This window comes from Schistocerca nitens, chromosome 3 (assembly GCF_023898315.1).
Source record: "Schistocerca nitens isolate TAMUIC-IGC-003100 chromosome 3, iqSchNite1.1, whole genome shotgun sequence".
Lineage (NCBI taxonomy): Eukaryota > Metazoa > Arthropoda > Insecta > Orthoptera > Acrididae > Schistocerca > Schistocerca nitens.
Window position 1 is genome coordinate 992703698 of NC_064616.1, and position 18022 is coordinate 992721719.

The 18022-nt window shown below is 39.4% G+C and overlaps 1 protein-coding gene across 3 annotated transcripts in view; it reads right to left on the bottom strand.

Moving 5' to 3' along the window:
* The window catches only part of LOC126249054 (protein-associating with the carboxyl-terminal domain of ezrin), a 111817-nt gene that overhangs the window by 42965 nt on the left and 50830 nt on the right, over positions 1–18022 (bottom strand). For all 3 annotated transcript variants that reach the window (XM_049950688.1, XM_049950687.1, XM_049950686.1), the window contains one exon: positions 9340–9515. In XM_049950688.1, coding sequence (XP_049806645.1) covers positions 9340–9515 — 176 coding nt within the window. The remainder of the gene's footprint in view (positions 1–9339; positions 9516–18022) is intronic.

An 18022-nucleotide genomic window follows, 5' to 3' on the forward strand; every position in this document is an offset into this window, starting at 1 on the left:
AGAGTCCCGCTTGCCTAGGTAAGCCTAATACAAACGGGGGGCGGCAGGTTCCCCAGAGGTCGCCCGCTAGCAACTGTTCTACCTCAACAGCCATGCGTCTCCTTGGCGCGAAACACACCTTGAGATTGAGGGTTTTTTTATACAGGTTTATACCATCCTCGCGACCCAGGCAGTTAAGCCAAGATCCTCTGGCTCTGTACCGTACAACGTTCCACCGTCGCGCCTTACGGTGGTTGTTGAAGCACGCTCAGAGCTTACGGTATTGAGAACTGGTGGCGCTTCCCAGTCCCCAGCTCAGGGACCCCGGGGTCGCCAAGCCCGTACCCAGCAACTAAATGCTGAGCCCCCTGAGGGGGGAAATCCTGGACACATACTTCAGGAAATGGTGCCTCCGCCTAAACCCCCAAAAAACTGTTACTTCAGTATTCCACCTACAGAACAGACACTCTGACTATAAACCAGAAGTTAAACTCCGAGGCCAAACCTTGAAGTACTGCAGCACACCGAAGTACCTCGGAATAACACTCGATAGGTCCCTAACTCTCCGACAACATCTCTCCAACATGGCCTCAAAAGTGAAGACCCATAATAATATCAGTAAGAAGCTTGCTGGTACCTCCTGGGGTTGCAGCGCTCAAACCCTAAGATCAACTGCTTTGCACTATCATACTCTGTCGCTGAATACTGTTGTCCAACTCGCATGAACAGTGCTCACTGTAGCAAGATAGATGCACAACTCAACCAGACAATAAGACTTATCACAGGCTGCATACATAGCACTCAAACTGCATGGCTACCAGTTTTAAGTAACATCCAACCTCCAGCTCTACGAAGATCAGATGCTCTCCTGAAGAAACATTCAGAAGAACCCCCAGCTACCTGTACACAGCGCTATATTAATAGCAGAACATCAGCGTCTGAAGTCAAGAAAGCCACCTTGGCGAACTGCACGGCATTTTGAAGCCTCCAACTTTAACATCAACGAAGTATGGAGCAGTCAGTGGGGAGAATCGTCAGTGTTCAACGGTCATCTGGTTGAAAAGCCTTCCATGCGAGTTGCGAGTTCCAGGTTTCACAGTCCCCAGATGGCAGTGGAGAACCATCAACTGCATCCGAACAGAACAAGTGAACTGCGGATATCTAAAGCACAAATGGGGCTGGGCAACATCTCCAGAGTGTGACTGTGGAGCTGCCCTGTAAACAATTAATCACATTGTTGGTGAATGCCCGAAATGAGCCTTTGGGGGATCAACAAATGACATCTACCACGATCACCTGAAGGGCTCAACTGGGTCAACAGATTGGACTTAGAAATCTAAGAACTTCTGTAATGTGTAGGTAATTTAGCATAATACTTTGAACATTCGATTCTGTACATGTATTTTGTTTGTCATTTCTTACACTGTATACTCTTAAAATTATGTATTTGATCCAAGCTCTGAATCATCATATGATAAATAAACTTCTGTATGCTGATAGCTACAAAATCTACTTGTTTCAATGCTTTTGAACTTGTGTTCTGTCTTAAATACAACAACAATTCTTTTTCCCATATTAGTTCTACATGAATAAAATGTTAGTTTTATATTTAACTTCTCGAATCCTGTAGTTATATGGTGCCCAGGTAGGCACAGGACCTCTCTATCTTTTCAGACAAGAAACTCTTCTACCTTATTCCTCAATCCTCTAATATTCTGATGAAATAAGCTAACATTTTTCTGTTTATTCTTGAGCATTTTGTGCAGCTCTTCTGTTATTTTAGTTTATTTAGCAACAAGTTGCCAAATCCCAATCCTAAGCTAAAAATGGTATCCTCAGACACCAGTAACCACAGGAATCTTGCTTTGTGTGAAGCTGGCTCCCTGTACACACTCTGCAAGAAGCTCAAGCAACCTGTCTTTCCCTCTCTAGGACATGTCTAGAACATCACCATCTTCCAATTGTAGCAACACGCACAGTACTCTTATGAGAATTCATTTCAGTTAGCAGCAGTCTGCTCAACTCAGTGGTCACATGGCTCACAGCAGTGTTAACCCAAGACCAGTCATGGTGCCATCAAGACCTCCACAAAATTCACACTTGTGTGCATGATTCTACTTCAATTTCATCCAGGTCATCACTAATCCTGTAATTTCTGCCTTTAGCCACACTGTTCCCTATTTCACCTACTGCCAAAGTCTTTGCACTAATTCCCTATGTCCTCTGTCACTTGGCTACACAATACTTGTTATTTGGTACCCTATTTATTTATTTATTGCAATACGTATTCCGTAGATCCAGTTCTGCGTGTTAACGCATGGATGCAGAAGAAGTCAAACACATTTAGTTCATTATTACATTAGTTTACATAAGGACAATAAACAAACATTAATAATACAAGTTAGAAACCCAATCGGTAGGATAAAATTACACTCACAAGCAGAGTTCCAGATACAACATTCTGATTTTGTCCAAGCAATTTTTTACAGATCACCAATTAATCTCAAGTTTTTACAGATCACCAATTAATCTGATTAACACAGCAAGATATATTGAGGCAGGAATATTCAATAGTATTTGGGAAATAAAACTAGCTATCTCTGCTATAGAATTCTTCTAGAGAATAGAAGCTTTTTTCAAGCAAGAACTCCTTTAGCTTATTTTTGAGCAGTACTTTTTTATCTCGTAGACACTTTATATTACTTGGAAGTGCATTGAAGATTTTTGTGCTTGTTTATTTCACACCTTTTTGCACCAGGGACAGATTTTTCAGGTCACAGTGCATGTCACATTGCCTCCTTGTGTTATGGTGATGGTACATTTCATTTGTTTCATGTTCCATATTGAGAAGGCTTGTGAAGCATGAGTGCCACGGTTGAAAAGATATATTGTGAAGTAGTGGTTAGGATCCTTATTTGCTTAAAAAGATTGCGACGTGAGATTCTTGGAGACACTCCACACACAATTCGGACAACCTTTTTCTGACTTGTAAAAACCTTTTTCGATAGTGGTGAATTGCCCCAGAAGATTATTCCATAACACATAAGTGAATGAAACGAATGGCAAATGTTGCTGAGCTGAGCCTTTTTCAGGGTTTGGTGGATGTGTTGTTCCCAATTAAGCCTGATTTCAAACAATCTGCTCTCCGGCTCTCAAGTATAATGTTTATTTCCTGTGGACTTTTGTGACCAGAATGGAAATGAATATAATTAGTTTTGCTTAGGTTTATTGATAAAGAATTTACTGTGAGTCAGTTCAGAACATCCTCAAGTAAATGGCCGGCATTTAATTCTAGATCAGAGGGTATCTTACTGTCTATCACAATACTTGTGTCATCTGTAAACATTGTAAAGTTGCTTGCTCTGTTTGAGGACAATGGTATATTTGAGGATATATAGAACGAAAGCGCTGGCAGGTCGATAGACACACAAACAAACACAAACACACACACAAAATTCAAGCTTTCGCAACAAACTGTTGCCTCATCAGGAAAGAGGGAAGGAGAGGGAAAGATGAAAGGATGTGGGTTTTAAGGGAGAGGGTAAGGAGTCATTCCAATCCCGGGAGCGGAAAGACTTACCTTAGGGGGAAAAAAGGACGGGTATACACTCGCACACACACACATATCCATCCACACATATACATGTGTCTGTAATTCCAATCCCAAAGAAAGCAGGTGTTGACAGATGTGAAAATTACCGAACAATCAGTTTAATAAGCCACAGCTGCAAAATACTAACACGAATTCTTAACAGACGAATGGAAAAACTAGTAGAAGCCGACCTCGGGGAAGATCAGTTTGGCTTCTGTAGAAATACTGGAACACGTGAGGCAATACTGACCTTACGACTTATCTTAGAAGAAAGATTAAGGAAAGGCAAACCTACGTTTCCAGGATTTGTAGACTTATAGGAAGCTTTTGACAATGTTGACTGGAATACTCTCTTTCAAATTCTAAAGGTGGCAGGGGTAAAATACAGGGAGCGAAAGGCTATTTACAATTTGTACAGAAACCAGATGGCAGTTATAAGAGTCGAGGGACGTGAAAGGGAAGCAGTGGTTGGGAAGGGAGTAAGACAGGGTTGTAGCCTCTCCCCGATGTTATTCAATCTGTATATTGAACAAGCAGTAAAGGAAACAAAAGAAAAATTAGGAGTAGGTATTAAAATCCATGGAGAAGAAATAAAAACTTTGAGGTTCGCCGATGACATTGTAATTCTGTCAGAGACAGCAAAGGACTTGAAAGAGCAGTTGAATGGAATGGATAGTGCCTTGAAAGGAGGATATAAGATGAACATCAACAAAAGCAAAACGAGGATAATGGAATGTAGTCAAATTAAGTCGGGTGATGCTGAGGGTATTAGATTAGGAAATGAGACACTTAAAGTAGTAAAGGAGTTTTGCTATTTGGGGAGCAAAATAACTGATGATGGTCGAAGTAGAGAGGATATAAAACGTAGGCTGGCAATGGCTAGGAAAGCGCTTCTGAAGAAGAGAAATTTGTTAACATCGAGTATAGATTTAAGTGTCAGGAAGTCATTTCTGAAAGTATTTGTATGGAATGTAGCTATGTACGGAAGTGAAACATGGACGGTTAATAGTTTGGACAGGAAGAGAATAGAAGCTTTCGAAATGTGGTGCTACAGAAGAATGCTGAAGATTAGATGGGTAGATCACATAACTAATGAGGAAGTATTGAATAGGATTGGGGAGAAGAGAAGTTTGTGGCACAACTTGACCAGAAGAAGGGATCGGTTGGTAGGACATGTTCTGAGGCATCAAGGGATCACCAATTTAGTATTGGAGGGCAGCGTGGAGGGTAAAAATCGTAGAGGGAGACCAAGAGATGAATACACTAAGCAGATTCAGAAGGATGTAGGTTGCAGTAGGTACTGGGAGATGAAGAAGCTCGCACAGGATAGAGTAGCATGGAGAGCTGCATCAAACCAGTCTCGGGACTGAAGACCACAAGAGAGCAGGGGACCAAGGATAGAACCTTGTGGAACTCCATATTTTACTGTTCCCCAGTCAGACTCTACTCCTCCTATGTGACTATTGTTATCATCTAGCACTGTTTTCTGTTGTCTGCCCTGTAGGTAGGATTTGAGTCAGTTGCCCATTTTTCCTCGGAGTCCATAGTGGCATGCTTTCTCTGTAAGTATTCCATGACTAACACAAAGGCTTTAGACAGATTGCAAAATACGCTCACAGGCAATGTCTTTTTGTTGAGGCATTCCAAAATGTCATTCGTAAACTAAAATATTGCTTCGATTGTGGAGATACCTTCTCTGAATCCAAACTGGTTTTTACTAATTATTGCATGTTTTTCTAGGTGACCGACTATTCTGGCATACATTAGCTTTTCAAGAACTTTAGAAAATGTAGTCAAGAGAGAGAGAGGCTGATAGTTTGTACCATCTGAGGCATTGCCTCTTTTGTAGAGGGGCTTTATAATAGCATATTTCATCCTTTCAGGGAAGATACCTTGTTTGAGAGAGACATTGAATATATGAGCTCTGACTTCACTGAACTTGTTGCAGCAAGCTTTTAGCAATTTGCTAGAAATGTCATCAACACCAGCTTAATTTTTTGCTTTTAAAGAAATAATGGTTTTTCTTACTTCCTGTACTGTTATAGAGGTTATATCTATCTGCTCTATGGAGTTTGGGAAATGATCTTTCAGTATTTTTAATGCTTCTTCTATTCCTACTTTGTCTCATACCATCTGCCCTACATCCCTGCTATTGTTACTACCTAGCAGCAAGACTCTTCTTCCTAATCTCTTTTGGTATCTATCTACACTCAGTTTCTTTTCTAAAAGTCTGCTACACCCTACTGTGACCTGCAACTGTATGAGGCCCTTCCCCTCCTATTTCAGGTAATAAGTCAAACTTATTAGATATTGTAAGCTCAAAAATAATTGAGGAAGCTGAAGAGCTGTTACCCTTTCGCCTATTACTAGTTACCTGTACCTAGTTCTCATGGTCTTCCCCCAACCCCACCCCCCTCCCACTACAATTGCCCCAACCGAACACTAACCCACAATCTTCACGTACCACCCTGTTGGACTGCCCTGCACCAACATCCACACTTATCACACATGGCAACACAGCTTAAACACTTAAAACAGAACTAAGTCTCTTAACACACTTTATACTGCATGAATTGTTGTTTACAAGCCACAAAAATTAGGTCTACAGGTTAGAGCTTCAGATCTTTGATATCATGTAAAAAAATATAGAAAACATCGAACTAACAACAACGCCAGGAGACAAGAACAATCGCATTCCAGTGAAGAGTGTTGCAGCCCACGCCCTCGTCCATGGACCCTGTGTATTTCTTGGATGTTCCCTTAATTTTAGTTTGGACATAAACGATACCTTCTCACATGGAAATGGATGGTTCACTATTGCCACAGTAAGAGGTGGTAGCGGAACTGCAGTATCTGCTAATTAACTTATTCATAATAAAATGTAAGTTTTCATTACTACATATCACAAGTGTCACTTGATATTAGACAATGTTTATTATCGGCAAAATATGGCCTACTATGTGGATGCAATTTATGTACAGAACTTCAGATCATGAATTCTTCAACTGCTCACATGTAGAATATATAACGGAACAAACTTGTGTATAAAGCATGCTTCAAACATTCATTCTTCCCTATGAACACTGTCTATGTATCGCTACTAACACAGATGTACCTACAACAGGCATCAGTGCGACCAGCCTCAATACATCATGAAGGTATGTGGATATTGAACATTCATTATGGTATTAAAACACCTCGTATTTCATAATAATTTAATTCCCTCTTCCTTCATTTGTCTCCATTGACATCTACGGCTTGTCTGCAAATGAGCTGTCTCAGCCCTTGAGTATATGTCCTGTTTCTCCCCCATCACTGTGGGTTCATACAATTTGTATTGGAAAACACAATTCCAGTTACTTTTATATTAAATTCTGTGCCATATAGTTTGTTTACTCAGTTGCGGAACTGGTGCTCTGAGAACTGTCTTCTGATCTTTTTAGTTAATATAGTTGTTAACACTAAGAAATGCCTTACATAAAATTATTTCACAAGAAAGTATAAGCATGAACTGATTAATCATCTAGTTTCAGATAGAGCAAAATTACAACTTCACTGACACACAGGACAAAACTTCCTCTAATTGGATTGATTTGGGGGAAGAGACCAAACAGTGAGGTCATCAGTCTCGTCAGATTAGGGAAGGACGGGGAAGGAAGTCGGCCATGCCCTGTGAAAGGAACTTTCCTGGCATTTGCCTGAAACGATTTAGGGAAATCATGGAAAACCTAAATCAGGATGGCCGGACGCTGGATTGAACCGTCGTCCTCCCGAATGCGAGTCCAGTGTGCTAACCACTGTGACACCTCGCTCGGTAAAACTTCCTCTAACTGTTCCATACGCCTATTTGAAAATCACACACAACAGAAATATTTTACACTGAAAGAAAACAAGAAAATTAGTGTTAGACATCCCATCCCCAATTATGTCATTAGAGATGTACAAGTAATTCAGTTATTACAATGAAGGGAAGGAAATTGAGCATGTCATCCTTAAAGGCACTTTAGAAACATGGACAACATAAATTTGGATAGCCAAATGGGGATCTGAATTCCAGTTCTCTCAACCGCAAGCCTAGTGCATTACCCACTGTATCACCTCACGAGTAATTTTACATTGGTTGGTGACAAACAGATGTGACCCCAATACTGTTAATACTGAGATGTGTTCTTATGTTCTGTAGGACATGTTAAGTGACAATATACTTTCCCCTGGAGTTGTAAAACTTATCAATCCTTTGAATGGTGAAGATTTTATACACTGGCGTAGAACTCCCCACCACCTTACTAAACAAAATCCAGCAAAAAACAATGTGTTTTGGAAAGATATTTGATGTGTGGCAATGTGTACACTGCATATTTTCATATTACAAAAGTAGAAATACAAATTCCAGCGAATAGAACATGGTGGCTTCCGAAGAATTGAAATTGAATTTACACTGTGTGATATGCTTCTGTCAACCAATCACAGCTCACATCACATGATCGCACCAGACACTGACAACATATATTCAGAGCATATGTTTTTAGGCAACAGCAACAACACTTAAGTAGTGTGAACACACAAATAGCAAAAGTCAATGGTTCAAATTAATACACACACCATATAGCTAGAAGAACAGCTAAGCTTTCACACATATCAAACAGAAATGAGCCTGTAAAACTTTAAATAATGGCATAAATGGCTGATCTGGGCCCAACATTTTTCTAAGTGGCCGATCCTCAAAGTGTTATGTTTTGAATGAGAGTCAAACTCTCTGCAATTTAAGAAATTAATCACACATTGTCACACATAGCATAATTCACCTTATGTAAAAGGAAATTTACTTTGAAAGTAATGCTTCTCGAACCATCATTTGCAATATTTTCCCCGGCAGACACTTGTATGTGCACTAAGCTTTGCTATCGTAAATGGCACATTTCCTTTGCAACTAAAGTTTTCAGCTCTTACCAGTCAAAACTATAAAAATTTAACTGAAAACTAAACGTAAAACAACGAAAAATTCCTGGAATTTTACAAAATTTGAGGGTTTTTCCTGGAAGACTAATTCCCGTGCTTTTTTCCAGATGTCCCAGTTGTCTTGTGGTGTCTACACCCTGTCATATACATGTTTTTAAACAACAATGTACAGGTTTTCTGTTAAAACTGACTGCGAGAAAGAAAATGCTGTGTTTTGTTCTCCTGTGAGTGTGTTACATATAATTGTATACACAACAATGTGCTGTTTCATTTTCTTCCTCACTGTTAGTTTTCAAAGAAGACAAACAAGTTTTATTTATGACTTATCAGCTTATAATTAGAATACTATTATGGAATCTGAATTTGCAATAACAATAAACAGGGCTCAATACCAGAAATAGGGGGAGAAGTAGATGAACGAGAAAGGGGGGGGGGGGTGAAATGGACATAGCTGGAGGAGGAGATGGGCAGAGAGGGGGGGTGGGGGTGGGGGTGGAAGACAAGATGGGCAGAAATAGGGTGGAGAAGGAGATTAGTACACGTATCCAGTTTCTGTACATATTTAGCAATTTTGAAGCACTGGCAGGTACACTAGTCAATAAATACAACTGTGAACCAGGTACACAGATGAAATAAATCCTCCAAATTGTGTATCATAGCTTCTTTTCTCAAAAACTAATAAAATCTATAAATTAATATGAAGGCTAAACTAGTTTTGAAGCCACGGAGCAATGAAATAAGTAGGCAGAGAAAATTACCCCAATAAATTCAAGTATGAGCAAGAGAAGCAATTTGAGTCTTGAACATACCTCAGGCAGTATTTGATTCTTCAACTGTTCCAAAGTAAACATGTGAAAGTAGTGCTTGAAATGCTTCAACAGAACCAACCGAATCTGTGCATCACGCACACAGAATATCTGTACTAGCTGTGGTACGATATATTGTCTGTACATATTTGGTGACAGGAGACCATTCCCTCCATTCTCTGCACAAAGACACATGAAAGAGTGGTAAGCTCTACTGTGTACCAAGAATATAAAACTATTTAAATAACACTTCAGTGAAATAAAAGGTAACCACAACTGAGTAAAATAGTTTTCACAGAAAAGTGTCACCGATATCAAACATTTCCCAGAAACATTCTGCTTCCTTAACACTACAGTGTAAAAATAACACATTGCAGATACCTGAATAGAAAAGTCACTAAACATCATCAGCAACAGCTGCTGCAGGAGACAGGGGGGGGGGGGGGCGGCAGCGAGGAGACGGTGGGCCGAGGATACCGGGGGGGGGGGGGGGGGGAGTGTGTCAGTGTGTAGATTTCATCCACTAAAACCACAGGGGCAAGGAGAGTGTGTCAGACGGGGGGTGGGGGTGGGGGTAGATTTCATCCACTAAAACCACCTTGTTGCTGTTGACAATTGATAACATCCAACACTGTTTATGTGCTAAATGGTGTCTTACAAGCTTATGACATCTACATACAGGGGCAGGTAATAATATGGAAATATCCACAACACAACACACTACCAGGTCTATTATGGTGCATGAAAACTGTTGGCTTTCAGATCAGCTTCCAGTAGTCTCAGTTTTGATGACTACAGGTCCTTTATGGTGTTCGAGGGAATCTTATACCATTCTTCATACAAAATAGTGGCATGTTCATGTAATGATGATGGAGGTGGATAGTGATCATGCTCAGTTCTCTACAAAGTAGACAACAAGAGCTCAATAATATTGAGATCTGGTGACTAGTGGGCACTGAAGACGTGACATTTATGTTCAAGCATTCATTTCTCGTAGTGTTTCCATATTTCTGTCCAATCCCCTCTTAGTGCTCTACAAATCTACGGATTATGTGAGAAAAGGTAAAATGATAGTTTGTGTGCCTCTAAACAAGCTGTTAGTCTAATTGTATCTTCATAGGATCACTAAATAGGAGGCTGAAGTGAACCACAGTTAAACCCTAGAAGCTGGTTCTTGAAATTTTCAAAGCAACTTTTTGGGAGAGAAAATGCCTTTCTTTAACTGTCTGTCAGTTAAGATTTTTCCATCACTGCAGTTACACTTTCATGCCAGTCCAACTAGCCCGTGACAATTTGTTCCATTCTTCTTTGGAGAGCTCCTATTTCCTCTATTATGATAACCTATAGACAGGGACATGAAAATTTACTGAAAATTCTAACACGAAAGGTAATGCAAAGTAAGTTGTTTTTGCAAAACAATGCAAATTTGCCAAATTTATGAGATATCACAAAATTTGTAATTGTTCCTTCTCAACATGTCATATATCTGAGTATGGCAGTTTACTAATATTCATAATTGATAGTTATTGAATGTCAAAATTGAATTTTGACTTCTAATCGCCTCAAGGTTGAGATTCATGTGTACAGGTAATCTTAAAATTACAGTTCATTTCCCACGTAATGAACTTTGGACTGACAAAGAAAACAGCACCAAAACTGGAAAAACCACTGATTTGGCAAAAAAACAGCAACAAATATGGCAAAAACATAATCCTGATTTTGGCTAAAATAACACTCACTTTGGCACAAAAACGAATTTGAAAACAGTAGCAAAAAGGAACACCAAATTTGGTAAAATGTAACACCAAATTTTGACATAAAAATTTTTTCCTATCACTACCTACAGACCCTCTATCTACATCTACATACCATACTCTGCAACCCACCATATCGCATATGGTGGAGGATACCTTTTACCACTACCAGTCATTTCCTTTTCTGTTCCACTTCCAAACGGAGTGAGGGATAAATGACTGTCTATAGGCCTCCATACAGACCCTAATCTCTCTGATCTTGTCTTTGCAGTCCATACATTAAATGTATGCTGGCAGCAGAAGAATCATGCAGCAGTCAGATACAAACGCTGGTTATCTAAAATTTCTCAACAGTGATTTGTAAAAAGAACACCATCTTCCCCTGCAAGGAAGAACACACAAAGCATCTCCGTAATTCATGTGTTGATCAGACCTACTGAAAACAAATCTAGCAACAAGGTTCTGAATTGCTTTGATGTCTTCCTTTAATCCAACCTGGTGGGGATCCAAAATATTCTAGTTGTACTCAAGAATTGGTTGTGCTAGTGTTCTGTATGCAGTCTCCTTTATAGATGAGCTATACTTTCCAAAAATTCTTCCAATAAACTAAAGTCGACCAGGTGCCTTCCCTAACTCTGTCCTTACGTGTTCATTCCATTTCCAATGTTATGAAATGCTACTAGACATCTAATCAGCTTGACTGTGCCAAGCCACAAATCACTAACACTGTATTTGAACATTAGAGGATGGTTTTTTCCCTGCTCATCTGCATTAACTTATGTTATTGTTGCGGTCTTCAGTCCAGAGACTGGTTTGATGCAGCTCTCTATGCTATTCTACCCTGTGCAAGCTTCTTCATCTACCAGTACCTACTGCAACCTACAGCCTTCTGCATCTGCTTAGTGTATTCATCTCTTTGTCTCCCTCTACGACTTTTACCCTCCACGCTGCCCTCCAATACTAAATTGGTGAACCCTTGATGCCTCAGAACATGTCCTACCAACTGATCCCTTCATCTAGTCAAGTTGTGCCACAAATTTCTCTTCTCCACAATTCTATTCAACACCTCCTCATTCGTTATGTGGTCTACCCACCAAACTTATACATCTCTGTATTAAGGGCAAGCTGCCATTTGTGGCACCATACAGAAATTCCATCCAAGTCTTCTCACAGTCACACAATGACAATACTTTCCTGCTCACCTCATGTGTCAGATTATTTACATGTGTAGAGAACAAGAGGGATCTCATCACACTTCCCTGGGGCAATCCTGGCAATACCCTTGTGACTGATGAACACTTGCTGTCGAGTACAATTTACTTGGTTTTATTACTTAAAGGCACTGTTGAGTCATTCACATCTCTGGAAACCTATTCCATATGCTCAAACCTTTGTTAACAGATTGCAGTAAGGCACCGTGTCAAACATTTCCAGGAAATCTACAAACATGCAATTTGCCTGTTACCTTTCATCCATGGTTCCCAGGATATCAAGTGAGAAAGGGGCAAGCTGTACTCTGCCTTTCAATTTTCAGTCCAGTTGCAGGTCTGATTAGATACTGCATACAAATGAATTTTCTTAAGTAACTGTTGGTGTGGTACTGTAACAACAGATTTAAGCAAATCTGGACGCCCCGAACTCCACCAGGAAACCTGTACCCATTGTTCTTAAGATATTGTGTGTAGAAAGTGCAAGTCAAGTTACACAATAGTTGTGGTTTTGAAGTCAATATTTCTTTCCAAGGAGAAAGAAATTCAGTTCCAAGAAGGACATTTTGTTTGAATTCAGAACATGTTCCAGAATTTTGCAACAACAAATAGTGTCTCATCTACAACAGTATTTCTATGAATTGGATCTACTGCATTTTATGCAGACGACTTTGGCCAGAGCTGTTTTGGAATTGCTTGGGAACTGTTCTCTACTGGAGAGAACTGCTCTGAAGTTGCCATGGAATATATCACACCAGTCATAGCAAGTAGCTTCAGTAATATGAATATGACCGTCACTACACCAGTAGAAGTAATGCCCACCATAAAATCTTTAAAACAAAAAATTAAAAATGTTTCTCATTATGACAAAATTTCAACAAAATTACTTAAAGAGTGTGCTTCTGAGTTTCATAATATATTATGTTATTTGTGTAGCTAGTAATTTATCAGTGGATCATTTCCTGAATAGTTTAAACATGCTGAAATTAAGCCTTTGTTTAAGAAAGAAGATGAAGAAATACCTTTAGATTTCCCTTCAATTTCACTTTTTCCAGCATTCTCAAAAATTTTAGAAAAGGCAATATTACAACTGGCCTCATAAACATGACAACAAATACAATGTCCAGTCACATTAATGTGACCATCTGTCAAAAAGCCTGAACAATCACCTTTTGCAATGCAGGCCACTGCAAGACATGCATGGAGAGAGTAACTGAGGTTCTGGAAGGTACTGACAGGGATATGGAGCCATGCTGACTCCAGTGTCACAGCCAGCCACACTAGGTTTCTCAGCTAAGGATCCATGGCGCAAACAGCCCAACTGGTGTGGTCCCACAGATTCTTGACTGGATTTAAATCCGGGAGTTTGGTGGCCAGGGCAATACAGTAAACCCATCCCGGTACTCTTTAAACCGAGCACATACACTGCGAGCTGTGTGATACGTTGTAGTGTCCTGCTGGTAGATTCCACTGTGCTGAAGAAAAACAACCTGCATGTAGGGGTGGACATGGTTGCCAACAATAGAGCCATAATTATGTTGATCCAATGTGCCCTCTACAGCAGTCAGCACGAGTGCACGTACCAGGTGCCTACTGTGAAGGACCATACACAGCAATGCTCGCTGAACAGTCGTACGGGAGACACTGTTGGTTAGTGCCCTGGTTCATCTGGGTGGTCAGTTGCTCAACAGTTGCATATCTATTTGCCACATCTCCACAACCATCGTTCACACATCATCTGTGGCACGGGGTGCACCACAGTTACCTCGGCATTGGTTTTGGGTAGCACCATTTTGCCATTCACAGTATACATTAACCGTGGTGGCATGTGAACAGTTGACAAACTTTTGGAAATGTTTCCACCCTTGGACAGAAAGCCAATGAAAGATCATGCCCTTGAGGATGCCAGGTAAATCATCCCGTTCCTGCACAACAACAACTGCAATGTTTTCCACATCCCAGAGACACTTAATATACCCTCCACTGCTTATTTTGATCTGCTATCTGTGAGTGCTTACTGCACATTGTCACTGAACATAGGCAATGGTCACATTAATGTGTCTGCACAGTGTAATATATTCACCATGCCACAATTTGGATTTCTAAAGAGTTCAAATATTACGAAGGATATCTACAAGTATAGTGAGAATGTACTTAATTCATTAGAGGACAAATTAGTGGCTACTGTGTCAAAAACATTTGACTATGTAAATCACAACTTTTTTAAAAGTAGATTACAATATTATGGAGCCACAGGAAAATCTGCAAAATAGTTCAAATTGTGTAGCTCTGACAGAAAACGAAGGGTGTCAATAGGAAAGAGATGTGCATTAACCTTCCAAGAATCATCCAACAGGGAACTAATTAAATGCTGAGTTTTACAAGGTTCCATCTCACGGCCCTTACTTTTTATTGTGTTTATCAATGACCTTCCATCAGTAACATTACCAGATGCCAAGTCTGTTTGGTTTTTCAGATGATACAAACATGGCAACAAATAGCGAATCAAATATAGTCTTACAAAGATCAGCTGATGAAATTTTCATGGCTAGTAATGAATGTTTTCTCACCAATTCTATGTAACTAAACTTTGAAAAACACACTATATGCAGTTTAGAACTTTCCAGAGGTCCCCCTTGTATATGTCTAAAATATGACAAGCAGACAGAAGAATTTGACACTTAAATTCTTGAGATTATAGATTGCTGATAAATTCTGCTGTGAGGAGCACACCAAAGAATTGCTAAAGCACCTTACTTAATCTCTACGTGCAATGTGTTGTCAGAAATGGGTGGTATAAAAATAAGTAAAGCTAGTCTACTTTGCTTACTTTTGCCCCATATTTCATACAGTATATTTTTGCAATAACTCATCAAGCCAGCTAAAGTTTCCATAGACCAAAAACTTATAAAACAAATTACTTGTGATGTAAACTCAAGAATGTCCTGCAGAGGCCTCGTTTAAGGATCTGTGGATACCAACTACTGCTCCCCAATGTATTTATTCCATAATGAAATTTATCATTAAAAATAGTACATTTAACAGACTGTAAGATGAGGTTTTTTTTTTTTTAACCAAAATTCATCTTTTGAAAAATGCAGAGTCATCTTACATTCACAGGTTCACCTATTGCTGTTGAGATCAACATTACACAATATAATAATGGATTAATACACGGTATTCAAATTTACAGATGAAGCTTTAGCAATTAAGATCACATGCAGACTTATTTTAAAGAATATTGCTACATTATCACATTGTGATGCCACCATTAAAAATTAAATAAATTTTTTTAATATTTTTTTAAACTTTTGTTTAGGGTATTGGTATGCTGAAAGATCGATATTAGGTGTTACAGAGAGATGTAAAAGAAGTCAGCAAATGAATGTGTAAAAGTGTTATGTTTGTATGCAAAGATCTTTGACATAAAAGTAGTACTTCATACCCAATTGTTAATTAACGATAAGGAAAATTTTATTGTCATTCAATGAGAAACAATTGTAATGACTGTAACCCCCTCAGGTCAAATTTTCATGGTTACTATGTTAAACAAATGTACAGGATAAGATGAGGGAAAGTACAAAGGGTTTTACATGACCAGTTTTGGTGACCTTGGCGAGAGGAGCGCCAAGGGAAAATACAGTGGAAAGAAAGGCAGTTGTGTGGGAGCCTTCACAGCGTATCAGGCTGTGATAGGTCCGCTAAAGTGAGGCTTATATGGTGCTAAAGTTGTGAAAAAAGTGCAACCAAATATTCGGATGGCAGCAGCTTTTGTGCCCCAAAGTCGTCTCCAATGTGTATCAATTCGGAAAGCAAGATAATCCGAATAATTTTATTATGGAATGCGGCCAACACACTGATGAGTAAAGATGGCTGCTGCTTGTGATGTGGCTATCAATAAGGAAGTCCATCACTGGGGATGTGAAGAGCCAACCGAAATTGTACCAACAGTACTATGAGCCCTCCAGCACGCAACTCAAGGCAAGCACTAATTTTGTAGACTTGTTTGTTTGATCTCAGAACATGTGAGGGGTTACAGTCAACTTACTTTGAAACGAAAAAATAGAAGATGTGCAAACTTATTCTCTGAAAATTTCAGCCCCAAGCCATCACCAGTCATGTGTCCTGGCCATGTTTCTTGTGTAATGATGGTTTGAAAGTTAAATTGTTTGTTTGTTTAATAATTGAGTAAAAGGTACAATAAGTAAATTTATTATTATCACGAACTGCTTCATAGTAGAAAGAGGGAGACATTCAATTTAAGAAATTGCTTTGGTTTATAACACCACCTTTAAATGTGGTCACTTTGTTCAGAGAAATAAACTACATTCCACTGAATAACATTAATTTTGCTACAAATTTAAATTTGCCTTGCTAGCTAATTCATGATTTACGTAACAAGTTTTTCAAAAGTAAAGATGGCTGCCACTTGGCCAGTCCCAGTTGGCTTACATGTTGTTTCAAAGTAAATTCACGTTACAGCCATTGAAAGGCACTGTCACCACTAAAAGTAATTAAAAGAAAAACAACGAAGGTAAGGTTTCGAGTCTACTGTGGTGTGCTACTGTGGATGGATCCTGATAGCACGTAGGTCAGACACTGTACAATCCGGTGTGCCCCACCGAATCTGCGCATCAAGCCCCTTCATCCACATTGTGCTTTAGGTAGAAGCCCACATTAAATGATCGCCAGTGTAAAGCCCATTGGGTTACACCGGTCATAGGTTTTGTTTAACTTAGAAAGTTTATTAACAATATTTGCAGTAACATTTTTCAGTGTAAAGTTTACGTTGGCGGGGGTGAGTGAACGGCTGTATTGTGTCTTGAGAAAAGCAGCGGAACGCGGCCACGGACACATCGTTAAGATTTTTTGTGCCAGTGTTCACTAGGCACCAGAGGAGAGGCGGCCACTACCCACTTCCAAAGGGCATTCGCTTTCGTCCGGACGGCTAGCACAGGACTTTCACTCAGCAGCAAACAGCTAACGTTATTATGTGTACTGAAAATGTATTTATTTAAACAAAATTAGTAGAAAGAAAGACGTAACAGTCCCCCCCCCCCCTCAACTATGTTTCGTAAAGACAGTATGATTCTGCATGATTTCGTACGAGAATTATTTAATACTACAAATCTGTCACACGTGGAATCAGCAGGTTCGGTCACAACATCCCGTTTGCTATGTGCAGCTGACGTGTGGTCAACCTGTGAGCATTAGACACACCAATGTGAATAGTGGTGAATACAACCAAGACTTTAGCCCAGGAGACAAATTAATGCTACCAAAAATACATTTGCACAGAATACTTGAAACAAATGGCGCATGAGCTTCAACAATGGCACTAAAGCTGTCATTGCTCTACAGCACCGTTGATTTTGAAGACTGGCTAACTTGTTAATCTGAAGTTGTACAATTTCTGCCAAATCAGCTGTAGGGAGCAGGGAAGAAAACATATTGTTGTCAATCAGTTCACTCATATTGTAAGTGGTGTAAGACCTGTAAACTGTAGCAGTCAATAATGGATGCAAATTACAGCCCAACCAGTGGTGATTATTATTATTATTATTATTATTATTAATATAAATTTCAATACCACAGTAGGCAGACAAGAAAAGAAGATAAAAATTGAGGTAAACCATGTATTTTAATGTATTTTATATCTCCTTGGATTATTAAAATGTTGAAAGTAAATAAATGGCACCAGTTTAGAATATGTTTAATTTTATC